Source organism: Macaca thibetana, chromosome 6 (assembly GCF_024542745.1).
Source record: "Macaca thibetana thibetana isolate TM-01 chromosome 6, ASM2454274v1, whole genome shotgun sequence".
Lineage (NCBI taxonomy): Eukaryota > Metazoa > Chordata > Mammalia > Primates > Cercopithecidae > Macaca > Macaca thibetana.
In genome coordinates this window covers 10,941,177-10,968,875 of record NC_065583.1, presented here as the reverse complement: position 1 = coordinate 10,968,875, position 27,699 = coordinate 10,941,177, and the positions used below count along the sequence as shown (strand labels likewise).

The 27,699-nt window shown below is 44.8% G+C and overlaps 2 protein-coding genes across 2 annotated transcripts in view; one reads left to right on the top strand and one right to left on the bottom strand.

The window, feature by feature from the left end:
* LCP2 (lymphocyte cytosolic protein 2) overlaps positions 1–27,699 on the bottom strand; it is a 568,984-nt gene that overhangs the window by 525,427 nt on the left and 15,858 nt on the right. The window lies entirely within an intron of this gene.
* GABRP (gamma-aminobutyric acid type A receptor subunit pi) lies at positions 1,795–27,391 on the top strand. The gene is made up of 10 exons (XM_050794350.1): positions 1,795–1,978; positions 6,663–6,757; positions 7,219–7,337; positions 11,247–11,314; positions 12,178–12,395; positions 14,375–14,457; positions 20,118–20,255; positions 23,022–23,174; positions 24,013–24,200; positions 26,741–27,391. The coding sequence occupies exons 2-10, from the start codon at positions 6,705–6,707 to the stop codon at positions 27,041–27,043; spliced, it is 1,323 nt and encodes a 440-aa protein (XP_050650307.1). The 5' UTR covers positions 1,795–1,978; positions 6,663–6,704; the 3' UTR covers positions 27,044–27,391.

The window sequence follows — 27,699 nt, the reverse complement described above, 5'->3', positions numbered from 1 at the left end:
GGATACATAGACAGATTGACAGATAATGGTGATGAAGATGGACTAGATAGATAGATAGATAGATAGATAGATAGATAGATAGATAGATAGATAAATAGATACTTGGATGAAGGTTTGGATAGATAAGTACAAACTTGACAAGATACTACACTATCAGGAGAAAAAGAACGATTTGTTGAGTGCCTACAATGTGCCGGGTCAAGGTGCCAGTTGCTTTCAGATGTGTTAGCACATCTGTCATTGCTGACTCCTTACAGTAACCCTGTAAGGAAGCATCAGCCCCATTGGTCAGATAAGAAATGGAGATCTAGAGAGGTTCAGCAACTTGTCCAAGCCATGCAGCTAGCCAGCCCATGTTCCTTCATCTAAGTCTCACTGTTCCTGAATCAGAGGAAACCCTCCCACTCCCACCTCCCGACTCTGAATTGTCTTTGTTACTCTGGAGCCTTTGTTCTGTGTGAGAACATCTTAGACTTTTTGAGAAAAGCCCCGCATCACTGTTCATTCATTGAGAACCTGAAACTGGCTCCTCAGCAATGCCTGCTCTAACCACCTGCAAGGTTCCCAAGTGAAAGTGAGGCCTCTCCCGAGAAATGAAAGCACTGTCTCTTTAGGTGCCCACTCCTTACCCACCAACAGAGCAATGTTTTCCAGGCTGGCCAGGCTCCAGAAGCTCACTAAGGAAGTTGGTTTGGTGCCAAAGGCATCTATGGTGTATTGTATGCTGAGGCCCTCTCCTTCCTGCCCCTCCATTTGCTCCCCTTCCTTTCTCTTTCTGGGTCTCTCCCTTCCCAGCTCCTAGACTGGGTCTAGGCAGGAGCTTCGCCATAATGTTAGGAGGGAAGGAGATGCCTCTGGGCCTCTCACCACAGCCTCAGCTCTCTCCCTGCCCCTCCATCTGAGTCCCTCCTGGCTCCCAGCTCCCTCAGGGTGCAAAGCCAAGCCTCCAAGGAATCCCGTCCCTCTACCTGCATAGCTGGAGCCAAGAGTGAGTTTAGGGTCACTGGCTATGATGAGGGGATGACCCAGGGCTCAGTGAGCACTGTCCAGGCACTTCTGTTAGGAAGTTTGCTTGGCCAGGGAGGAAGAAGGCCTCCCTCTCTGGGATGCTCCTGAAAGGACTTTGTGGGGAGTTAAAGAATCCTCTGTGTGAGGGCGGCATGGGGGAAGGTGGAGGGTTGGAGAAATCCAGCCCAATGTCTTCCAGTCTCCCCGCTTCCTCCTGCGTTGACCTCCTGGGCCCCTATCCTCCATGCTGTTGCCTTCTGTGAGTCTTTTTGAAACGTCCCAGGCTGGAAAGCACTAGGTCCTGGGATGCGAAAGTCTCTTTTAACATAGAATAGGCTTTCTATTGATCCCAAAGATGCTCTTAAAAATACACAACAAGAAATCAGAGTTTTACACACAGTCAGCTTCTCATTTTATAGATGGGAATCTGAGGCCTAAGGAAGTGAAGTGGCCACTATAGCCATTCCATTGCACCAGGATGGAGGGCTGTCCACCAAATTCAGGACCTGGCATAGTGGGTGGGGTCACCCACTTTATCTGACTCTCATGGGTCCTTGATCTCAGGGGTCTTTTCTGGCAGAGGTCTGGGAGCATGACTGAGACATGATCTCAGAATCAAACCCCTGGAGGCAGTAGCTGTAGTAAGAGCTGACGATCACCAGACACGCAGGACCAGACAATCTCCAGACACTCAGGACCAGACGACCTCCAGACACTCAGGACCAGTCAGTGCCCTGACCAAGGACGGGGCTTTGAGAGGCTCCGCCCACCTCTGTTTCTGCACAGCAGGTTCAGCAGCTCCATTCTTCCGCAGAGAGCCACTCCATCTGAGGGTGGCTGCGTGTCCACATACGAGGGGACAGGGCTGAGGATGGGGAGAACTCTGGGGATCCAGAAGACCGTGCCTTGCCCGAAAGTCCTGCCTGTAGGCCTGAAGGACTTGCCCTAACGGAGCCTCAACAACTGCCTGGTAAGGAAACTGCTGGCCCCTCCAGGTGCCTGGAGAGAGGAGGGAGGGAGTTCTAAATACAAGCCCTGCTGGGACTGAGGGAGGAGGCAGGTCTGGTCTCTGCTGAACACCTAATGTGTGTCAGGGAGTGCCACTGCAGGACGAGGAGCAGAGCCAAGATTAGAGCCCCTGCTGTCCTCACTGCAGCCACAGTCATTCACTCCTCTGCACCAGCCGGCCAAGACCCAGCAGACACAGGGCACGGGCCGCACCACTTTATCTTCTGGGATTTTCTTAAGGAGGACCCATGGCAATAATGCCTTTCCTCACCTTAACCTGATTCGGGCTCTACTCCTGCTTTCCAACAAATGATTCTGTCTATGCTGAAGTGACAAGGATAGGAAAACAGCGCCTGCACAGGAAGGAAGCTGGAGGTGACAACTGGGAGAGTCACTGTATTTACATGTTAGAAATTCTGGGAATAGAGTAGAAACGGGAGTAGAACCCTGCACATATTGGAATTACTTCTGCTTCCAGCCTGGGAAGTGTTGAAGAGACATAGAGGCCAAGAGCACGGAGTATAGAGGCCCAGCAGGCCAACCCAGGAAGAGACGGGGGAGACTGGGAGACATTGGGCTGGATTTCTGGTTCAGAAAAAGGTGCCATCAGCTCTCTACGTGACCCTAATGCCCTGTACCTGACCCTGTCCTTCCTCGGGTGGTGCCAGTTAGCTAACACTCTGAGTGGCACCTGGGGTGTATTAGGAAGAGCTAAGGTTCTGTTAGCCATAGTGGAATCACTGAATTCCCATAGACGACATGGAAGGCAGAGGAGAGTGAAAACGAATGTTTATTGAGTGTTTTCTATTCTCATTTGTCAGATGGGAAAACTGAGACTCTGAGAGGTTAAATGACTCAGGTGTGTCGGAATCCAGAGCTCAAGGTCTCCTCTACAAGTGGAGGTAGGACCTTGGCCAGAGATGCCCTCGGGGCAGAATAATGCATGGGCTACCCCTACTCAGGAGCCTCCTAGGACCTCCTGAGTACCACGTCTCTGCAGATGCAGAAGACCAGGTGGTTTCAGTCAACGTCTGTGTTGCAGCTTTGGGGACAACCCTTAAGACACTGCCCTCTGGTGGCTCAGTACCTCTCCACTAAATGCCCTCCCCCAGCATCTGGACCAGAACTGGTGGCCTGAGCCTCCAGTGGAGGCTAGCCAACACATAAATAGCCACTGTGGCTCTTCTGCCACAGGGGTTGATGGCATCAGCTGCACTTGTCACTTGGGATGTGCTGCGAATGCAACACTCCATCCCCCAGATGGGTTTGGTATAAAAAGGACAAGATTCAAGTGGAATCCAGTTCAGCTTGGGGATGCTGGAGGCCCTCCTCCTAGATGCAGGGCAAAGAAAAGGGACTTGGAAAACAGATTTAAATCATGCCACTTAACTGTGTGACCTCAGCCAAATCCCTTTGCAAATCTGAGATTTGACTCTAAAAATTAACACCTACTGGGCCAACAGCCATGAGAATTAAATGAAATTAGGCACCAGACATGGCTTCTAACAATTCATGGGCATTTAGAAGGCTTGTTCCTTCTTCTCTTTTCTTCCCTTATAAAATGAGACGTGTTTAGCAACTTAACCAAGCAAACAGGGTAGGATGGGATTCCATTTCTGGCTCTAGCCTGGGCGAACCTTCTCAGATCACGAGACTCCTTAGGGGAGGTTGAGAGGCCCAGGGCCAAATGTTACATCTTCCTAACAGCAGTTTGGCCATCAGGAAAGCACTATTCAAGAGGAGTCTTGGAACTGAAGACTGGATGGTTCCCCAACTCACTTGATCGAGGGCCGTTTCCCACAGGAGGAGGAGGAAATGAGGAATATGCTAAAATGGAACCATGTTCATTCAGGCCAGACCAGGAGAAAGACACGGACAGCCAAGGGCTGGTGGGAGGAGGCTGATAAGCATATGGGAGAGAGGCCATGGGCAAACCTCCACATCTCTGTCCAACATTTGGAGGGCCCCCACTCTCCTTTGTCCACCTGGCAAATGCAACACACTCTTCAAGAATCAAATTATCTTCTCTGTGACTTCCCTTTTGACATTGCCCCATCCTCCCCGCTCTTTTTCATACCAAGTATCCCCCGTCCTCTGCTCCTGTTATAGGATGGCTATAGGGAATGTTCATTTACCGCTCACACATGTCTCTTCCTCACTAGATGGGTGTTCTGGTGTGCCTTTCACATGCCTAGTTCATAGGAGGAGCTCAATAAACCTTTGGAAAATTGAATGAGGCAATGGAGAGCATGGGAGCTGCTCCATGGACCCCCTTAAACTCGATGCTTGGACAGGGAAAGGACAGGGACTAGGGAGATGGACTAAAGGAAGAAAATGTGGATATGATTGTTGGTAGATTTATAATGTTGATTTTATAGCTGGTATTTTCAATGAGTGGAACAAAAGAGCTGACACAACAGAGAATAGAATGATAAGAGTTTACCTGTGTGCAAAACTGTTCTTCCCTGATTTTGTAATAGTAAAAACTTTGGAAATAACAACATTCATGGTAGGAGCTGTGTTCTAGAAATGTTGGTATATTCAGACCATGAGATACCTTGCAGCCATTAGAAAGAATAAGGCGAATTATAGGAACTGACATGGAAGGTGTCACTGATACTGCAACACAGCATGTTTCATGGTGCACTCATTAAAAGGACTTAGGTCAGCTTGCTTAGATGCACTTTTCTGCCCCTCATGTGCTACTTAACCTTGGAAATATTCCTTATCCTCTCTAATCCTCAGTTTTCTCATCTGTAAAATGGGCAGAATGGTAGACCCTACTTCAAAGAGTTGTGAGGATTGTAGATATGCATGGCACAGTTGTAAGCATGCATTAAGTGTTCAATAAATGTTTGCTATAATTATTAAGTAAAAAAAGTAAGCAGCAAAAAAGCATGCTATTGCCCCAATTTTGCTTTTTAATTTTTTTGATACAGAGATATGTATGTATATAAATATATATGTGTATCTGTGGATAAAGCAACTGTTATCAGTAGTTATTTCTGAAATATGAGACAAAAGAGAAGAAATGAGGGGGGTGCTTTTTTTGTTTTTGTTTTTGTTTTTAAATAGACTTCTTTTTTAGAGCAATTTTGAGTCACAGCAAAATTGAGCCTTCCCTACACATAAAACTTTCTTTACTGTCAACATCCCACATCAGAGGGACACATTTGTTTCCATCGATGAATCCATATTAACACATCATTGGGACTTACACTTTTAATTTCTGACTTGTTGCCATTTCTACAATGAGCGTGTATTGGTTTTGAAAGTAAAATAATACTAATGAATGGCTGAATCACACCCTAAGCTCCAGAATGGCCAGATTCTAGAAAGTGGCTTATTTCACAGAGGTTGCCACAGAGAAGGTAATCAACCCAGGGCTGCCTGAGAATGGGAGCCTGAGCCTGAGCACCCCCATTCTACTGTCACCAGCATGACAGGTCACAGGCTGGCCTGCCTGGCTGCCCCCTGCTCTCTCAGAGGGAGGCCTGACAGCAGCTCCTGAATCTGAGGAGGCCGGGCCCCTGGGCCATGCCCCACGAATGGTCCTCACGAACACACCAGCTAGAAGGCTTCAGGAGACACAGGGACAAGGTCTAGGAGGTCACAACAGCAGCAAGGATCCTTGGGTCAACTAAGACCCAGGCCCCAGCCTGCTCTGAAGGAAGAGAGTACCCAGGGGAGGCAGCCAGCCCTGGATTCAAAGTCTCCCCTGGCACTCACTAGCATGTGTCCTTCCCATGCACCTGTTTCCTTGTAGTAATAATACAGGGATTAACCCGCCCACTACACAAGGCCACGGTGAGGATGGAGTGAGCTCTGTGGGACAGCATCTAACTCATGACTTCCTGACACTGGAGGCTCTCAGGTTTTTGTTTCCTGTCTACATTACTGGCCCCACAAGCCGAGACCTAGGGATAAACAAGAGAATGTCTGGCTTGGTCGAGGTGAGTGTAGAGTTGAGAGGGTCCTTCCTGGTAAAGCTGGGACAAGGACAGGGCAAGGATAGCCTTGGCTCCTAGCAGATGTGGCCCAGGGGACAAACTAGCTGCCTTTCTGGTGCTAATGAACCACTCTCCACACGAGGTCCCAGTCTTAATTTGGGGTAGATTTAAAACATAATCCTGGGCCAGGCGTAGTGGCCCATGCCTGTAATCCCAGCACTTTGGGAGGCCAAGGCAGATGGATCACTTGAGCTTAGGAGTTCGAGACCAGCCTGGGCAACATGATGAAACCCCATCTCTACCAAAAATACAAAAAAAAAATTAGCCGGGTGTGGTGGTACGTGCCTGTAGTCCCAGCTACTCAGGAGGCTAAGGTAGGAGCATTGTTGGAGCCCGGGAAGTAAGCCGCAGTGAACCGAGATCATGCCTCTGCACTTCAGCCTGGGTGACAGAGTGAGACCCTGTTTCAAAAAAATAAAAATTAAATTTAAAAAAAACCCATAATCCTCCAAAATGAAGTCATTCCTGGAGGGAACACAGGGAGAAGGAGCTGTAACCAAAAGGGATGGAAAGAGGCTGCCTCCTATGCATGCTGAGAAAATGCTGCACCGGCCACCCACCAGAGACAGAGGCTGGCCAGGAGCCGGTGAGCCTGTTGCACTGCCCTCCACTTACCTTGCCCCCTCTGTTTCCCAGGTGATTCCTCCTTCAACCCCTCGGTGGGAACAGCTCCTCAACATGAACTACAGCCTCCACTTGGCCTTCGTGTGTCTGAGTCTCTTCACTGAAAGGTGAGCCTTGCTACCCCCAGGATGGCCCCCATCTTGAGTTGCTTTGCATTCAGGCATGTGGTGGGAGGGGCCAGCTCTTCCTACTCACCCACAGCCAGGCAAAACCTGGTCCCCTCACTTCCCTGGAGCACCGAACAATAAAACTTCCCGCCATGTACTCTCTTTACAGAACACAAGCTTCCAATATGGTCATAGATGGATGAACCCTTATGTTTTTAAATAAGACATTTGGAGGGTCCCCAAATTACCATGATATTTTGATCTATCGCAAATGGGTAAAAAATGGAGATACTAACTCAATAGCTGAAAACTAAGAGATTTTTCTGTAGGAATGTCACTGCTGGTACATGGGCACGGCACATACATCCACACACACATGGGCAAACACAAGCTCAAGCGTGTGTACACGTGTGGATTCACACATAAGCAAGCAAATGCAACAAAGTCCATTTCTTTTCCAGGATGTGCATCCAGGGGAATCAGCTCAACGTCGAGGTCGGCAGAAGTGACAAGCTTTCCCTGCCTGGCTTTGAGAACCTCACAGCAGGATATAACAAATTTCTCAGGCCCAATTTTGGTGGTAGGTCATCTTCTGTGTCCAGGACATCAATTCAAAGGGACGAAAACAGAGACAATAAGCAGTGCAGGGTTTCGGGAGGTTTGAGTTGACTCCATTTTCTATCTGCAGCCTGTTAAGGACTGGCAATGATGGATGAGGATGGCTACCAATGATTTTTCACACTGCCTGGAAAAAGGCACCTTGCCTCTCCACCTGCAAGATAAAGCAATGCTCTTCTTCACTGAGGAGGTTGCGAGAGCCTCCTAACAATCACTCACACCCTGTCCTCCGCCTGCCCCCACTTCCAGGGTCACTCTTCAATGAATTCACTGTGTGCCACCAGGCTACCCCACCTGGTCTTCCCCCTCCAGCCTGCCCCCTCTCAGCTGACTCCCCAGACTGCCATCTGGATGCCTCCTGGGTCATTGCCCTGTTTGGAACACCCGTATGTGCCCCAGCATCCTTGCGTAGAGTCCAGGCACACCAGGCCCTTCCCAGTGCAGCCTTTGTCTGCCTGCCGTTCTCATCAGCCTAAGTCCCCGCTCCTTCCCCTCCTACAATGCTCCCCAGTGTACTCTGAATGCTCCCTGACATCCTTGGCCTCCCCTGCCTCTATGCCTTTACAGAGGCTATCTTCCTGGAATTGCTTCTTTCAACTTGGCTCCCTGGGAAAATGCCAATTTTCCATCATGTCTCAGAGCAAAGGCTGCCTTCTCCGAGAAGCCTCCCCTGATTCCTCCAGGCCCCATCTCCTTTCTTCACACTTCCTTGTGAACATGTCTCCAAATCATAGCCATCCCCATTATGCTACAACTGGATTAATGTCTGTCCTGGCTCCAGGCTGTAGCCCTCGAAGGAGTCTATTTCCCTCACTATCTCCCATAGAAGCTCAGTGTGTGACATATAACAAATTGCTGATTAATATCTGTTGAAAGAATAAAGCAAGGAGGAAAGGAGTGAGGCCAACTACACAGCTCCCCATAGCAGAAAGCAACAGAAAGAGCCTTGGCATTGAACAAACCTGAGTTTGGCTCCTAGCTTTCCTGCTTGGCAAGTAGTTTAGCCTTCTGTACCTCAGTTTCCCTTTCTGTAAAATGGGGACATCCCATCTATCTCACCGGGAGGACTGAATGAAGTGAAGTGTGTAAGCCTGAGGCACAGTGCCTACCCCATCAACAGAGTGTGGGTGAGTTTCATCCCTTCTCCTCCCTGTTCCTCCCCTCAGATGATAAAACTCTGTGGTCTGATCTAGGATTCATGCGGTAGTCCAGATCCTCTGAGCAGCAGATGCCGAGAGCCAGTGACTTCTTCAAGCTATTTAGGGGGACTATGTCTAGGAGGGAGAATGGGGCAGGGGGAGAGGGAAGCTAGGAGAGCTGTCAGACCTGCAGGTCTGGCCCCAGGGAAAGAGAAAGGGAAGGAAGGGAGGATGGGTGGAAGTGTCTTAGAAGGTAGGGCGGTCCTCGTGTGTTTGGAATGACCACCAGGGAGTCTTTGAGCTACGGCTGCATTCAGAGGAGTCTCCCGTCTCTGTGCTTCCCAGGATCAGGCCACTTTGATATGCCCACTGCGTTCAGTCTGTGGTTGGCCGTGGCCCATGAGAAGTGTGGCCTTGGGGCAAGCATGGTGGTAGATTCCAAAGCACAGCAGCCGGGGCCCTCAGTCAATCACACCTGCTCCGTTGGAGATGGGAGAGATGCATTTTCATTCAGATTTGAGACACAATTAAGATGTGAGATCCTTGCATTCAGGAACCTAAAGAGGCTTCAACATCCCCTGGTTTTCCCAGGCCCTACTGAACACGAATGACAAGCATGTGAGTCTGCACGCCTTGGTTAGTGCCACTCAACAATTTCTCTTGCCTCCCAAACCCCAAACAATTAATCCAGAGCGCACCCCTTCTTGTTTGCCTACTCACTGGCCAACAAGGTGCAGGGTTCTCCGGCAAGGAGCTCATTCTGAGAACAGGGAGCCTGGGGTGGGCTTAAAGGGATGTGATGCCTCATCCCACCTGGGGTGAAAATGGGGCATGGAGTCTTCAGTTTTAAAAAGGGAACAGTACAACCCCATGCCCCTTGTTTTGTGCCTCTTGGCACTTCACTCCTGAAAATCCCTATACTTGCATGGCAGCCTGGAGGCCCGTGGAGGGCCATTGCTTTCTGTAATATCTGTGCACCCAGTTTCCAGGACCCCAAGGTCCAAAAGAGACAAGACCTTCATAGGATTTCTCAGGGACTGAGCTAGATAAAGCAAAGGTTTGTAAGCAGGTGCTAGTGAACACTACCCAGGAGCCGGCTTTGACCTCGTTCCTAGGAGAAAGCTGCCCTCTGGTGGCACAGCTTGCTTTTATAACTCAAGGGGAAGAAAAGAGCACACTCTGGTCTACTAAAAAAGTCAATTGAGGCAAAGCCTAGACAAAACTGTGTAGAAATAAACTGGACAGAAAGCACAGTGGGACTGGAGCTCTCATGTCTTTTGCATTCTCTGCATTCTTCAGGGAGGGCAACTAACACGGATCTATGGCACTTAAACCAGATGCTGTAACTGTGCCAACCCAACCCTCGATGGCAGGCACTTGTCTTAGTCTGTTTTGTGCTTCTATAATGGAATACCTGAGACTGAGATTTATAATGAGCAGAAGTTTATTGGCTCACAGTTTTAGAGGCTGAGGAGTCCAATATCAAGGTGCTGGAATTTGGCAAGGGCCTTCTTGCTGTGTCATCAGATGGTGGAAGGAGAGAGGGTAAGAGAGAGGACAGGAGGGGGCTGAACTTGCTCTTTTATGATGGCACCAATTCTACCCCTGAGGCTTAATCACCTCTTAAGGGTCCTACCTCTTAACATTCTTACAATGGCAATTAAATGTCGACATGAGTTTTGGAGGGGACAGATATTTAAACCACAGTGGCTCTAGCACTTTGGGAGGCCGAGGTGGGCAGATCACCTGAAGTCAGGAGTTCGAGACCAGCCTGGTCAACATGGTGAAACCCCGCCGTTATCAAAAATACAAAAATTAGCTGGGCATGGTGGTGGGTGCTATAAGCCCAGCTATTCTGAAGGCTGAGGCAAGAGAATCACTTGAACCCGGGAGGCAGAGGTTGCAGTGAGCCAATATCACACCACAGCACCTCCAGCCTGGGTGACAAGAGGGAGACTCCATCTCAAAAAAAAAAAAAAAAAAAAAAAGAAAAGAAAAGAAACCACAGCACAGAGAAATTTGAAACTTGCTCAAGGTCACAAAGCTGTTAGGTGGCCCGAGTGGAATTCAGACACCTGTCTCTGACTCCAGGCTTTTAGTCTCAGAGCTGCACCTTGCTGCCCTGCGAGGCAGAAAGCCACTTAGCACCACACCGCTTCAGCACCTTCCAGGTTCTGCCCTCAAAGATCTCGCCCTTTTCCACCAGATGTTAACATGCAAGTATTGTTTAATTGCGTTGGCTCTAACACTTCATTTCCAAATTCCTACCTATATCCTATGGCTTAGTTTCCTTAGATTAATAAGTAGGTTGCTTTGCCCTATTCCTACCGATGAGATGTTTTTAAGCTTCTTTTGAATTCCGCCTGGCCTCTTCCTGGTTAATGCATTATCGCAGTCCCCTGAGGCACCCCCGGGAGTTATTTATTGCAAGTGAATGCTATTCCATCTATTAGCCTGGTGAACAAAATTGTCCCTTTTCCAAAATTAGCTAGGATTACGGAAGAGAGGGGGAAGGGAAGGGAAATGCCATTATTGAGTGCCTGCTATTACGTGACTGATGGATGTGATGCTGGGAGATTTGTACAGATAACCAGTAATGAACACCTTCAGGATGTCCGGCTAGGCAGGCACTTCTCTTATACTCGCTATTGCCACTACCCCACAAAGACACTGTCACACGTCTCATGTTTGTGTTTCCATTCTTTCTTGCTTTTTTTTCTTTTTCATCTTAGGAGAACCCGTTCAGATAGCGCTGACTCTGGACATTGCAAGTATCTCTAGCATTTCAGAGAGTAACATGGTAAGTGCTGTTCCTTTGTACTCCACCGAAGTAGTCCCTCTCCGTGTGTTTAATGGGAATATGCTTTCTAGCCACTCAAAAAAAAAAAAAATGGCTCACGGCCCTCCTGCATTTGAAATGGCAGAAGCTGGAGTGCTGTCTCCAAACTCAAGACAATGGAAGATTCTTATAGAGCCGATTTTCTGAGTATCAGGAAGAAAATCGGTTCAAGAGCCAGGAGGAGAGAAACCAGGCGATGAAGTGGGTACACTTGGTAATGGATAAAATCTGGGGAAAGGAATAGAAGTGTAGTAGGCAAGCCAGGCCATCACGTGGTCTTTCATAACAGGGGAGACAACCCAAGGAAAACTGACAGCTGGTGCTGACAATGACCCTCTCCCTTAAGAGAACACATTCGAGACAAGGGCAAACTAAAGGCAGTTTGCCAAGAGGGCATGCTGTGCATTCCAGATAAGTCGTGGACAACCTGAGCACTTAGCCCACCAAAAAATTCAACCATTTGATGGGGCCTTAGTGATCAGTGCAATGTGAGCTGTCACGCCACGTAAGTTAAAGTCTCAAACATAGGGCTCCCTTTTGGCAGGGGGAGCTATTAGCTCAAATAAATAAGGTGATTTGTTCTCTTATTGCAATATGCCACTACCCCAAGACTAGGGTAACTAGAGTGACTTATCAGTTACCCCAGTCTTGGGGTGGTGGCATATTGCAATCAGAATGGTACCTTTATTCACCAACATCTGTGTGTACTCTTGCTCTAAGTGGAGGTGGGGAGAGGAATAAACCTTGACCATTTTTCTCCTGTTTGGTGGGGTTTTCTCACCCACCACCCCCATCCATTTCCATACCTTGCCTCCCCGTCCCAGGACTACACAGCCACCATATACCTCCGACAGCGCTGGATGGACCAGCGGCTGGTGTTTGAAGGCAACAAGAGCTTCACTCTGGATGCCCGCCTCGTGGAGTTCCTCTGGGTGCCGGACACTTACATTGTGGAGTCCAAGAAGTCCTTCCTCCATGAAGTCACTGTGGGAAACAGGCTCATCCGCCTCTTCTCCAATGGCACGGTCCTGTACGCCCTCAGGTACGCGGACACCTGTGACCTCAGGGCTGGAGGGCAGCAGCTGGGAGAAAACATGCAGATGTGTCTTGGGTAGTTGTGACCAGAACTTGGATAGCCACTGTGAGGTCCCATGCCTTCTTAGATCCTTGCACCCATAATAGAAGGTCCCTCTCTCCATTCATCATCTACCAAACACCTGCTCTGTGTCAAGCCCCATGCTGGCCACAGGATAGAGCTGAGTAAGACCTTGCCCTGTCCTCAAGACATGGACATGGAAAGAAATGAGGTCCCCAGTGCTGGGGCCCAAGTTGGGGAGTAGGTGAGTGGTTTGGGGGTGATGTTACAAGATTCTGAGCTGTGTCTTAAAGGGTAAAAGGAAGTTAGCAAGGGAAGTAGTAGGGGCAATGGCAAGAGCCAACAGAGAGGTGCATGCAAGGAACTTTCCTTTCATGGGGCTTAGTGGAGCTGTGGCAGCTCCAGAACACAACTGTACTTGTCTGAGTCATGTTTGTAGAGAAAACCAAGTGCAATGCCCCAAAGCCTCTGCCACCTGCAGCCATGGGCTCCCCTTTGCCCTCTCCCCAAATTCCTGAAGCTGAAGTTCCTTTCACCCAATTGTTCATGGAGCCGGGTTGGATGCAACAGGACTCATCTCTGCCTGTGCAAAGACTGTGCAAACCTAAAGCTCCCAGAGGCCTTGGGGAGGAGGCCAGGAGCAAAATATTCATGGGGCTGATGTTTAATCTTAAGTAAGAGTCTGAAGTTATAAAACAAGGGTTGAGCTAACCAATAAACTGAATTTCTGGACACACTCAACTGTACTGAGTTTTGCAAAGACCATCTCAAAGCCCAATTCTTGTTTCATGAAACATAATTAGACTTCTCTTTTGACCTCAATTCCAATCATCATTAATGTCCCCCTTCCCCACGTTCCCACAGCACATGTGCATGCATTTGTGTGTGCATTTGTGTCTGTCTATATTATGGCACACAACACAATCAATATTGTGTAAGGATTACAAATAATGAGTGATGTTTTAATAGCCTGGCTCTAGAATCATAAAGATTTGGGTACAATTCCCTGCTGTGTCCCTCAGCAGCTCTGTGACCTTAGGCAAGTTACTTGACTCTCAGAGCCTCAGTTTCAGCAGCAGTAAAATGAGAATTAAAATATTTCCTACCTAGTAGAGCTATTCAAAGGGGTAATGTATGCAAAGCACTCAGCCCAAGGTCTGGCTCACAGTAAGCACTTAGTAAACCACAACTATTGTTAGTCTCTGTCTCCCCTAAAGGAGGTATGAGTAAGCATCCTGGAGGTAAGCACCGTTTGGTAATCACCTCCATTTCCCCCAAGTACCTAGCACGGTGCTTAATAAATAAAGGTGCTGAATAAAAATGTATGACAATGAAGAAAAAGGAAGATAGAGGCCTAGTGAATGCAATCTCCACTGTAAGGGCTTAACTGACCTTTAATCGAACATCTCTGGAGGTAAGCCCCCAAACCCACAGTGCCTGGGCCCCCCACTGCCTCTGCATCCTGGAGGAGGCAGGGCCTCATGAGAAGACCACACCCAGGAAACCTGGGCTCCAGTCTCAGTTCTGCCACTCAGAGCCACGTGAGCCTATGCAGGTCCCTACACCTGCTGTCAGGTGGTGACGGCACTGACGGTGCACACTGTTCTAGGCCCACCCAGGTCTGTCAGGAAGATGCTAAAGCATCTTGGGCCCATGCATCTGTCTGTTCTGTGATACTGCCAGAAGTTTTGCCCCTTGAATGGCCAGCATTCCAACTTCCTCCACTCTGGACCCAGGTTTTAACCAAGCTTCATGGGCATTCTTTAGCACACAGAACCTCAAGGATGCTTTAGATGCAGGCTCTAACCTACATGTTCATTGTAAGAGTTCAAGTGAAAGTCCTCCCTGAGTGGGCCTTGGAAGGGAATGTGAACTTTCTATAGCTTCCTCATAATACTGTTTTTGAATCCACTTTTCTTTCTTAGAATCACAACAACTGTTGCATGTAACATGGATCTGTCTAAATACCCCATGGACACACAGACATGCAAGTTGCAGCTGGAAAGCTGTAAGTATACATCCTACAGACTTCTGAGATGATTTTCCTGGGTTACTTAGGTCTGTGTATTCATGAAAAGTATCTCATACATAGTGACCTTTGTTTTCTTAATGTTGATTCATTGTGGATTCAGCCCTTCTGACTGTACTTCCAGACAGATTTAGAGACTTCTCAAAGACATGCCTAATATCTTTTGGGGAGAACCATTATGCATTAGTACCAGATATCTCCACCTGTGAGTGGACAAGAAAATCAAAGGAAATGCTTTAATGTAGTTGGCGGTCTAGGTCAGGGGTCAGCAAACAACAGCTGGTGTGCCAAATCCAGCCCATCACCTGTTTCTGCAAAGGAAGTTTTACTGAAGCACAGTCACGCCCATGTACTTACATATTGTCTGTGGCTACTTTTGCACTGCAGTGGCAGAGTCGAGTATTTGTGATAGAGACCAGATGACTCAGAAAGCCTAAAGTGTTAATATTCTTCTTTGCTGCAGAGTTTTTAACAGGCTCTAATAAGCTACTTCCACGTGAAATTCCAAGAAGGAGTGGCAGCACTCCACAAACGTTTTAAACCATGGAATCTTCTTTCATGAGCGTTTTGTGAGACAATCATTTTATTAAAAACATTTTGGCGACAACAAATCGAGACTAGCCCCTGAGACCTAAACTTTTAATATCGAATTTATGCCATCTATCTGGTTACCAACTCTCAAAGGGTCTATGGTTCCAGATGAGTTCTATGACCATGTTCTTTGCCACCCACCCACCCTTACTCTCCCAACATCAAGTCAGCCACGGGTCTCAGTAGAAGCTGATGAAAAAGGTCATGGACTTTTCATCAACGTACTCTTCCTTTGTCAGCAAATATGTCCAGGGCTACCTTTTTAGGTCTAGAAAATCACAAAGGCTTTATTTTATTTCTTTTTTCTATGCAAAGCACTGTGATAATAAGAAAAACCTCACTCTCCGTTGCAAAGGAAGTAGAGAGGCTAGTGGAGAAAGACTTCTTGGAGGAGGTAACAAAATGTGTTTTGTGACCTCAATCTGCTGTTGCCCCAGTCTCCTTGACCAAACAACTTTTTTGTTAACAATAATAGTAATAATAATAGTAATAAATGGACTGGGCACAGTGGGTCATGCCTATAATCCCAGCACTTTGGGAGGCCAAGGTGGACAGATCACTTGAGGTCTGGAGTTCAAGACCAGCCTGACCAACATGGTGAAACCCCATCTCTACTAAAAATACAAAAATTAGCCAAGTGTGGTGGTGGGTGCCTGTAATTCCAGCTACTTGGGAGACTGAGGCAGGAGAATCACTTGAACCCAGGAGGTGGAGGTTGCAGTGAGCCAAGATCACGCCACTGCACTCCAGCCTGGGCAACAAGCAAGAACAAGACTCCGTCTCAAACAAAAAAAATGTATATAGTAATAAATATTCTTTTCCCGATAAATACTGTAGCATCCATTTAACAATTGCTTAACCCATGTCTGGCACTGTGCTAGATACCTTCCAAACAATCCTGATATATGTATATATTGTTTTTCCCATCTTGCAGATAGAAAAATTAGGATTTGGCAACTTTCCCAATGGAAAGTTAAGTAACCACACTGGGACTTGAACCCAGGTAGAATGGCCCCAACGTCCAAAGTTCCCTGAACTCTAATAGCCCTTCCACTGGGCTGGAGAGTCACACAGGAAGTTTTTTCCAGTGGCTTGTTTGTGATCTGAGCTGCTTATTTTTCCTGAGTATACCATAAAGTGCTTTTAACCTGTAATATGGGGATAATGAAAATCTTTTAATAACTCCTTTCCAGTTTCTCCAATGTCCATTTATTATCATCATTGTTCCCCAAATTGAGTAACCATGTGACGCTTTTGTTGGACTCACCAAATCCTGCCAGAATGTTCAACTGAATAGCAACCTGATTACCACACAGTGGTCCCAGACATATCCCTGTGCCAGTTCCCTTGCATTACTTAGGACCAAGACCAGTGTTTGTCCTTTCCTGTGTCAGTTAAGGAAAGTCTTTTTTTCTCATTCTAATACTTTAGTTTTATATATTGTCCCACTAACGTCTCCAGCCAGTCTGGATAGCTGGTGGGTTCCATCTGTCTATCCTCATATAAATACATTCAATTCATCCATTCAACCATTAAATGACTGTTCTATGTGGGGTACTGTGGTAGATGTTTGCAATACACAGATAAAAGCAATGTTCCAGTCTTCGAGAACTCTACAGTCTAATAGAGGGTGTGGGACTTTAAATAATTATAACAGAATGAGTTACAACAATGAAAAGTAATAGGGGGATCAGAGTTTTCCTAGGTAAAGTGTCACTTGGAATGAGACGTAGGGGATCAGCTGGAATGGACCAAGAGACAAGGAGTGGGACTCAGAATCTACTAAGATGCAGATTATGTACAAGAAGGAACACAGCAGAAGGAATGGCAAATATGCAAAGCCATCCTTGACATTTATCACTCGTGCTTCCAACTTTTAAAAGAAATTGCTTGATAGATATAAAGCTCTTACAGTCATGCCAGTAAATGGGCATCTAAACTGTCATCTAGGGGTTTGCCTGTGATGAAGAATGAAGTTAATGTGTGATGAATGGACTCCCCAGCATTGTTAAGTAATCTCCATTGTTCCTTAGTAAACCACTCTGAAATGCCCATCAAACTTGGGCACCTGTGATAGGCAAACAACATTGCAGATATGATTTATGAAGGCATCAAGGCAGGGCTTGTGTGTGGAGCAAGAAACTATAGTCAAGCTCTGGAGAGCAGTGGGCACTCCTTACGTAAGGTCACAGTGGGCAACATCTGAGAAGCACAGCCATTATGAAGCAGAAGCCGTTTTTCAGAAGCAGACATTTAATTAAAGACCCAGACAAACAGATTAATTATCTCATTGATTAAATGCATGCAGAACCTTCTTGAAGCAATACAGCTGTTTGTTGGCGGAATAAAACTTGAGGTTATCAAAAAGAGAACTCATTTTCAGTTCCACGTGGAAAAAGCAATTACCTTCCATGTATCATGGCTGGGCTCATCTCAAATCCCAGGAGAGAGATTCTCCTGGAAACCTCAGCCTCTGTTTCACAAAGACCATCCCCAGTGAGCGGAGGGAGCTTTCTCTGAATGTTTATTAGCAGCGTTTGGGTATAGAAACCTCATTATGGGTTTTTTTCCAAGTGCCATCTCTAGAAAAGAACTGATACCATGCCACAGTTTTCCTTATTCACCCAGGGACAGAGAGACCATAATGTAATGATTGTATGTGTTTACTAGTTGTAAAGGCAGAGTGTCCAGGTAGAAACTTGTACTACCCACTTTCATAGATTTTTTTTTTTTTAATGTGGGATGGTAGCCGTATTTAGACAGCTGACTTCAGTACATGTTTGGATGCTTCCAAGGGAAAGACCACAGACAATTTTTACCTGGAAATCCCCTAAGAGTTCATGACTATATTTCTCTTCCCTGGGGAGGGAGAGATAACCCTTGCTAGACAACGGATACCATACTGTGAGACTTAACAAAATGTTAGTTCCAACACCGGCATCACATTTCCCAGTAGCCTTTGAAAATGAAGGCAATAGAGCTTTATGTTTAAGATCACAGGTACTGAAATCACTGGGTTTTGCCATCACTAGCTCTGTGACTCTGGGTGAGTTACTAATGTCTCTGGACCTCAGTTTCCTATCTGTGAAGTGGGACGAATAATAGTATCTGGCTCAGAGTTGTTTTGTAACAGCTTTATTGAGGTATAACTTATATACCATAAAATCCACCCATGTTAATTGTACAATTCAAAGATTTTTAGTACATTTCCAAATAGTGCAACCATCACCACATGCCACTGTTAGAATATTCCCATCACCCCAAAGAGACCCCTGTACCCCTCTGCAGCCACACCTCTTTCCCGTCACTAGCTCCCAGGCAACGACTAACCTACTTGCTGTCTGTATGAATGTGTCTTTTCTGGATATTTCATATAAATGGAATCATGCACTATGTGGTTGGTTGGTAGGTTGGTTGGTTGGTTGGTTGGTTGGTTGGTTGGTTGGTTGGTTTTGAGGTAGAGTTTTGCTCTTGTTGTCCAGGCTGGAGTGCAATGGTGCAATCTAGGCTCACTGCAACCTCATGTTTTTGAGGTTCACGTATGTTATGGCATGCATTAGTACTTTATTCCTTTTTATTACTGAGTAGCATTCCTTTGTATGCATATGTATATATATTCATGTGAGAGATATATATCACACTTTATTTATTGATTCATCAGTTGATAGACATTTGGTTTCCACCCTTTGGCTACTATGAGTAGTGCTGCTATGAAAACTGTTGTGTGAGTCTTTGTGTGGACCTGATTTCATTTATCTTGGACAGATACCTAGGAGTGGAATGCTGGGTCAAATGGTAAATTTATATTTAAGTTTTTAAGAAATTGTTACCGCATTCGTGTTTTCCAAAGTGGTTGTACCATTTCACATTCCCACTAGCTAATGTTCCAGCTTCTCCATGTGCTGGCCTTTGCTATTGTCCGTCTTTCTTATTACAGCCATTCTAATGGGTGTGAGGCGTATTATTGTGGTTTTGATTTGCATTTCCCTAACGACTAGTGATGTTGAGTATCTTTTTGTTGGCTTACGAACCGTTCATATGTCTTCTCAAAGAGCTATATTGAGGGTTAAGTGAGATGATAATGTTGTAAAGCACTTGGAAATGCAATCACTTATTAAATCATAAGTATTATTATCATCATCACTCATAGACTTTGGGATTGAACTTTCCTAAGATAACTCTTTCTTGCTTGCCTTATTATCCTGAGAAAGTTATGCAACCCCTCTGAATCTGAGCGTTTTCAAGAATAATGTGGGAAAATCATTATAGTGACTCAGTTCCATGGAACAGCATTTATTGAATAATAACATTTCAGGAAAAAAAATAAGCTCTACTATATATAAAAATACATATATACACTATTATATATATTCTATAGATATGAATCAACTACAAGATGCAGTTCAATTTCAGAAAATGTAAAGAAATGTCCATCTTAGAATTGAAGAAATATAGAAATGGCTACCTTGCAAGTTTACAAGAACATTAGTGACATAATGTATAAAGTACTTATAAATGTTCAAAAGGTAACTATTGTTACTATTGTCAACTATATTAATTAAACTGCTTTGAGACTTATCTAACATGCATTTTTACATGCTTTGATAAAGCAAGCTTTTTGTTTTTGCTTTTGTATGTATGCCAATATGGAAATATGAAGAGATCAGTTCTTAAGTCCCTGAAAATATCGTCAGAGCTATTATACAATCTTGAAAGGCAGTCTCTTTGTGTGTTCACAGATATGTGCTTAATAAATGTAATTTAAATAATGAGGGAGGTCACTTCTAATGACTTATCATCCAGCAGGTCTACGCAATACCTAACACAGGACAAGCTCTCAATTGACGGCAAATTGTCCTAGCAGGTCACTTCATTCAGAGCAGACATTGCAACTGCACTTGGGAAATCATGCCAAGTTCTGCATGGGATTGTCCTTGGGCTTATCACCATGAAGAAGGAACTCATGCTGTCTCCGTATCACAGCAGTTTTCAGACCAGTTCAATCTGTAACACGCTTGCACTGACCAGGGCTCCATTTCATTTGCCAGGGGGCTACGATGGAAATGACGTGGAGTTCACCTGGCTGAGAGGGAACGACTCTGTGCGTGGGCTGGAACACCTGCGGCTTGCTCAGTACACCATAGAGCGGTATTTCACCTTAGTCACCAGATCGCAGCAGGAGACAGGTAACTCATGTGACAAACTGTATGAAATAAAAATAAGTGAACTGAGGTATAAGGTTGCTCTCTAAGTCAGAAATAACATCTGCTCACTTTACCTCTTTGGGATGCAGTGGAGAGGGACAGTAGGGTTTGGGCTGAGCAATTCCACCTCCTCCACACCCAGTATTAAAATGGTCCACTGAGGAACAGACCTCTGGACCAGCTCTGAAGCCTTGCACCATGTACCTCCAGATATTTGCTAATGATTGCTCAAATTCCATGCCTCCCTCATGCATAAAATTTATTCGTATTTCTAACTGGAACACTGGTTCTTTAGCACTGAAGAATGAAAATAAGAATACAGCTCAAAGATGAAGAAGACAGCAGCAATGCCCAACAAGAGCACGAAAACCCTAATTATTGCAAACGTGGCAGGAAGTATTACTTACTCATTTCATTTACCAGAAATGCATTTCTTTGTCTTTGGTGATTTTACATAGACATGTTTTGAAAGATGTGATGTTATATGTAAGCAGCAGGTATTTTCCTCTCACTTCCTTATGATAATATTAAGAATGCTTATTCTTATCCATATTTGCACCCTTAAAAATTACTGCATATTTTATTTTATTTTATTTTTTTTGAGAATTTGAGACAAAGTCTGTCACCCAGGCTGGAGTGCAGTGGCACGATCTCAGCTCACTGCAACCTTCGCCTCCCAGGCTCAAGTGATTCTTGTGCCTCAGCCTCTTGAGTAGCTGGGATTTCAGGCATGCTCCAGCATGAAAGGCTAATTTTTGTATTTTTGGTAGAGAGGTGGTTTTGCCATGTTGGCCAGGCTGGTCTCGAACTCCTGACCTCAAGTGATCCGCCTGCCTTGGCCTCCCAAAGTGCTGGGATTACAGGCATGAGCCGCTGGGCCCAGCCTACTGTGTATTCTGTGTATTTTAGTTGAACCTAGATGACATTAAAAATATATGTCACACCAAGATCATGGCTACATGAAAATTAGAAATTAAAGGCTATGTATAGAGAAAAGACTGGAATGGAAGAAAAGGTGATTTTCCCCCTATTTTTCTTATTTTCCAAATTTTTCTTTTCTTCTTTTATTTTTTTATTTATTTACTTATTTTATTTTATTTTATTTTCTTGAGACAGTGTCTCACTCTAGTGTCACCTAGGCTGGAGTGCAGTGGCGCAATCTCAGCTCACTGCAACCTTCACCTCCTGGGCTCAAGTGATCTTCCCACCTCAGTCTCCCTGGTAGCTGGGACTACAGGTGTGTGCCATCACGCCTGGGTAATTTTTTGTATTTTTTGTAGAGACGAGGTTTCATCATGTTCCCAGGCTGGTCTCGAACTCCTGAGCTCCAGCAACCCACCTGCCTTGGCCTCCCAAAGTGCTGGGATTACAGGCATGAGCCACCGTGCCTGGCCTTATTTTCCAAATTTTAAGTAATTATCATGTATTATTTTTGTAATGGGCAAATAAATACACTTTATTTTTAAAGACAACTTTGTAAATTAGGGCTATGCTGTCATAGTTTACCAAATCTGGATTCCCAAACTGGGTTCATATTAAAAATGGCTTCAGTTTTCAAAATTATGCAATCTCATGTAGCACATAATGACCCCTTTCAGGTACAAAAGAGGGTCGTTATTTAGTCAAATATTGATTCTAAGGTTTGCTTGTTTGTTTTTAAAATATTGACTTTCAAAATCAAAGAAATAAAGCAGGCAGTGTAGACTGATAAAACATCCCTGGACCAACGGGTGAAAGACCCTGTTTTAATTCTTTCTTCTAACATCAACTCCAGGTCCTTTTCAAATCACTAAAACTCCCTGTGTCTCAATTTAGCCATCAATAAAGTAAAATAATAAGTAATCTCTAGGGTCTCATCAAGCTCTAAAAGTACGTATTTTTATTCTATACTATAATTATCCAGGCATATGTCTGTTGTTTAGCTATTTAATGGCATAATTTCTAATTTCAGGCTTTAATTTGGGGGTAACAGGGGGTTGGAGCAGCTCCCATTCACTATCCTGCTTTTCCCCAATACCAATCTAAGCCAGACTTTTCCTGTTCCCAGAGAATAACTTCTTCATTCATCCATCCACACCAGTGCTGGCCGCTACTGCTCACCTCCCCATAATAGAAGCACAACAGGAGCAGAGCTTGTGACTCCAACCCATGGACACATGTTTTGTGCTACAGTAGCCTATTTGCCACACAGAATTTTGTTAATGATAGCTCTCTAACACATGCCTTTCCCACATCTAGAATACAGTGTTTCCTAAGGATGGCCCTGAAGTAGTATAAAACCTGGGGTGCCTCTGAAATCATCAAAAATTCACTTAAATTTAATAGGTCCATTAGGTCTATTCCATAGTATTCCTTGAGAAACAGATGGTCACAGGTAATCTTCATTAAATGGGTATTTATTGAACAACTACTTTGTGAGTGCAGAACTGAAAGATTCAGTGTTTGCCCCCAAGGGACTCACTGTCTAGTGAGGCAGACGTCAAGAAAACCAGTATTGATTGCACTGCTGTAGGAATACTGTGATACAGAAAAGCCCAAGATGGACATGAGGCAGAGCAGTGCCCCTATAAATCCCATTCAATGCAACAGCAATGTCTCCTGCGGAAATCATAATGACAGTTCATACAGAACCAGATTTTGATCAATGACAGAGGGCTTAATGTACATATAGTTAAGTTAAGCATCCCATAAAGAAACCACTTGCTACATGAACAGACACAATTTCCTATCCGTTGTTTACCCTTTCAGGAAATTACACTAGATTGATCTTACAATTTGAGCTTCGGAGGAATGTTCTGTATTTCATTTTGGAAACCTACGTTCCTTCCACTTTCCTGGTGGTGTTGTCCTGGGTTTCATTTTGGATCTCCCTTGATTCAGTCCCTGCAAGAACCTGCATTGGTAAGCAGCTCTCACAGGAGATTTCTAAGAACTGGCTTGTCAGGTACTTGCTTTTTTTTCCTTTTACCATTGTCTTCATTAATATTCCTAAGGCAGTTCCAACAGTTGTTTTCTTGGGAGATTCTTTTGCAGAGAAAGAGAGAGAGATAGAAAGAGACTACTTTAGGAGTGTGGGTTTGTTGTTGTTGTTGTTTGGATGGTTGGTTTTTTTTTTTTTTTTTTTTGGAGACGGAATTTCACTCTTGTCGCCCAGGTTGGAGTGGAGTGGCGTGATCTCGGCTCACTGCAACCTCAGCCTTCCAGGCTCAAGCGACTCTCCTGCCTTAGAATCCCAGGTAGCTGAGAATACAGGCATGTGCCATCATGCCTGACTTATTTTTGTATTTTTAGTAGAGATGGGGTTTCACCATGCTGCCCAGGCTGGTCCTGAACTCCTGACCTCAAGTGATCTGCACACCTTGGCCTCCCAAAGTGCTGGGATTACAGGTGTGAGCCACCATGCCGTGCCAGGAGTGGTGCATTTTTAAACTTAAGTTTTACAGTGACAAGTAAGCGATCATTGTGCTTAGATGGTCTATTGTCAGTTCTTTTGCATACTGATCACCCCCTCCCAGGAGAAGACAGAACGTGAAACATTTAAAAAAACACATCACTCATATCTGTACAAAATGGACAAATCAACCCTGTTCTAGAAGGTCACAGACTTTTCAAAATGAGATGCATTCCATTTCTGGGTCTTGTCCTCACCCTGCCAATTCTCAAATGGGGACACTCTGCCAGGCTATGGTGGAGGGCTAACCAGTCACTTTGTAGGAACGTCCCCTGCCTGTTTTCCCAGGAGTGACGACTGTGTTATCAATGACCACACTGATGATCGGGTCCCGCACTTCTCTTCCCAACACCAACTGCTTCATAAAGGCCATCGATGTGTACCTGGGGATCTGCTTTAGCTTCGTGTTTGGGGCCTTGCTGGAATACGCAGTTGCTCACTACAGTTCCTTACAGCAGATGGCAGCCAAAGATAGGGTAAGAGTCTTGAGTATGTGTATGATCCATCACTGGCACTGTGTATGATCCATCACTGGTGCCAAGTGCTGGTCTGTAGACATGGGCTGGACCTGGCTCCTATCCCCACCCCACCCCACCCCCAGTGATTCCCTGTGCTCCAGAGAGTCTTATCCTTGTTCAGGTGGGAGCAGCTGGAAGTCATGGTGCTCCTTGAAAAAGACCATTCTTTTCACCAGATACAATGAGATATTAATATGTTTAATTTTCTGGAAGAAAATATGTTATCTGTATGCAGCATAAAATCACAAGCACAGGAGCAAAAGCATCCACGAAGAATCCGATATGAAACAAAGCATGAGCAGCTGCCTGCAAGTTTCACATTAATATATATTTACTTAAAATGTAATTCTTTGGTTGTATTATTGTATTCTTAAATTATACAAGTAATGCTTTACTAAAAATGTATGGAAATATTAGATTGTGACAAATTTCTTGGTTAGCATATTTTTCTGCTAATTGAGAAAAACTGTCATTATTTGGTTTAGCAGTGGAACACTGTAGTCCAGCTCTCTAAATAATAATAATAGTCATTATTTATCAAGCATTTACATGTGCCAGACACAGTAACAAGCCTTTTGCAAATATTATATTATTGTAAATGCTCATAACAACCCAATGAGGTTATCTCCCTTTTAAAATTTATGAAATCTGATAACAAGAAGGGAAAGAGACTTACTGCAGGGGATACAGATACTAAGAGGTAGAGCTGGGATTCCAACCTAAACCTACTTGGTTCCAAAGCCTGGCACTTATCCGCTATTCTCACTTACAGTGAGCATTGGACCATACTCTTAACTATCACTCTTTACAGGCCCATGGACCCCTAGTGTTATTTGGAAGCCAAATTTGATAGATAATGGCCTACTAAAGTTCATACTAAGAAGCAAGAAAATGATAGGGATCTAGTTCAGAAGAAGTGCCCACCTTTAGCAAAGTGCTAGGACCACAAAGGGTCTAATCGTGAAGAATGAGGAATCAAAATGACCCAAAGGTCCAGTTGCTTTTTCCCTTGTGTTTGGCTACAGTGAGTAATGTTTCACAATAATGTCATCCAAGAACCAAAGGCCAATGACCATGTGTGCCAGCCAAAGAGGAAGATGGCTTTCATTTATTTTGTTCTCTTAGGCTTCCTTACGAGGAAAGAAGGAAGTTGAATTACCGTCCCCCCCAAAAAAAATCTGGATTTGCTAGATTGGCAAAATGGGGATTGGTGAAATACTGACAGCCTCCTCTGAAGACACCAGAAAGCCCTTATTTTGCTGTGTGTGTGATAATCACTGCACTATGGAGTGATCGCTGTGTCCTAAACATCCATCAACATCTCCTTTAGTTCATCCAACAACACAATGAAATGAGCAGCATTGTTATCCCAGTTCTACTCTTGAGAAATCTACCACTCATTGATGTGGCAAATTTCTCAAGAGTAAAATTGGGATAATAATGGTACTCATTTCATTGTCCTATACAGTGACATGGTAACTCCCATAAGACCCCACACCTAGCAAGTGGCCTGGCCAAGGATCCAAAGAACACTCTCTCTGCCTTCACTACACTCCCACATTCCTGGGAGTTGACCCCAGCCATGTTGGAGAATGGCAACTCCTTGCAATGGCAGGGAGCATCACTCTTTCTGCTTTTGTGGCAAAGCCTTTAAGACACAGCTGATTTCTATTATCTCTCATAATCAGTTACTCCCTTCTCCCTGGAACAGAATTGAAGTCATCAAACACCTACCAGATGCTTTCCATTTATTACCATTTAATCTTCCCATCAGTCTCAAGATGGCAATACCAATCACCATTTGGCAGGTGAGGAAATCGAGTCTTAGAGGGATTAAAGTTTCACAATAGTGAAAGGCCGAATGGAATTTGAACCCACGTCCACTAACTTCAAAGCCTGAGTATTTCGCATCTAGCACACTGCTCAGGATATCTACAGTGGGCCATGGTTACTCCTCCTGTTATATGTGCTGGTGACTTACAAATAGGTATCTCCAAACAGGGTAACAGGACTCCAAGCCTGGCTTATTGGCCAGTTTCTGAAGCACTCAATGCCACTCTCTATTAAGCCTAATTATTCAATCCTTGGGCCTCTAAATTTTTTTTTTTTTTTTTTTTTTTTTTTTTTTGAGACAGAGTCTTGTTCTGTCACCCAGGCTGGGGTGCAGTGGCCGGATCTCAGCTCACTGCAAGCTCCGCCTCCCGGGTTTAGACCATTCTCCTGCCTCAGCCTCCCGAGTAGCTGGGACTACAGGCGCCCGCCACCTCGCCCGGCTAGTTTTTTGTATTTTTTAGTAGAGACGGGGTTTCACCGTGTTAGCCAGGATGGTCTCGATCTCCTGACCTCGTGATCCGCCCGTCTCGGCCTCCCAAAGTGCTGGGATTACAGGCTTGAGCCACCGCGCCCGGCCGGGCCTCTAAATTTTTATTAGCTCATTACCTACTTATTTATTTTGCTAAGTCAAGTCTTTTAAGCTAACTGCATTGTCTATGAACTAGGGGACAACGAAGGAAGTGGAAGAAGTCAGTATTACTAACATCATCAACAGCTCCATCTCCAGCTTTAAACGGAAGATCAGCTTTGCCAGCATTGAAATTTCCAGTGACAATGTTGACTACAGTGACTTGACAATGAAAACCAGCGACAAGTTCAAGTTTGTCTTCCGAGAAAAGATGGGCAGGATTGTTGATTATTTCACAATTCAAAACCCCAGTAATGTTGATCGCTATTCCAAACTACTGTTTCCTTTGATTTTTATGCTAGCCAATGTATTTTACTGGGCATACTACATGTATTTTTGAGTCGATGTTAAATTTCTTGCATGCCATAGGTCTTCAACAGGACAAGATAATGATGTAAATGGTATTTTAGGTCAAGTGTGCACCCACATCCAATGGTGCTACAAGTGACTAAAATAATATTTGAGCCTTTCTGCTCAAAGAATGAACCCCCAACCATTATTCTAAGCTGTGTAGAAGTCCTAGCATTACAGGATCTTGTAATAGAAATATCAGTCCATTCCTCTTTCATCTTAATCAAGCACATCCCCATGGAGCCCAAGATTACAAATGTACTTACGGCTGTTTACTCGGTGGCTCCCTGGTTTGCATTTACCTCATATAAAGAATGGGAAGGAGACTATTGGGTAACCCTCAAGTGTCAGAAGTTGTTTCTAAAGTAATCATACATGTTTTACTAAAGCTCTGCAGTGCTTATAAAATACATTGCTGCCTATTTTGGGAGTAACATTTTCTAGTTTTTGTTTCTGGTTAAAATGAAATATGGGCTTATGTCAATTCATTGGAAGTCAATGCACTAACTCAATACCAAGATGAGTTTTTAAATAATGAATATTACTTAATACCACAACAGAATTATCCCCAAATTCCAGTAAGTCCTATCACTGAAAATTCAAACTTAAGTGAAGAAAAAGTGAGTAGATCAATAATCTAAACAA

Coding starts and splice junctions, on each gene's coding strand:
- GABRP (XM_050794350.1), top strand. CDS start 6,705: ATGAACTACAGCCTCCACTTGGCCTTCGTGTGTCTGAGTCTCTTCACT. Junction 11,315..12,177: donor GCATTTCAGAGAGTAACATG/GTAAGTGCTGTT, acceptor TCCCCGTCCCAG/GACTACACAGCCACCATATA. Junction 20,256..23,021: donor CAGATCGCAGCAGGAGACAG/GTAACTCATGTG, acceptor TTACCCTTTCAG/GAAATTACACTAGATTGATC.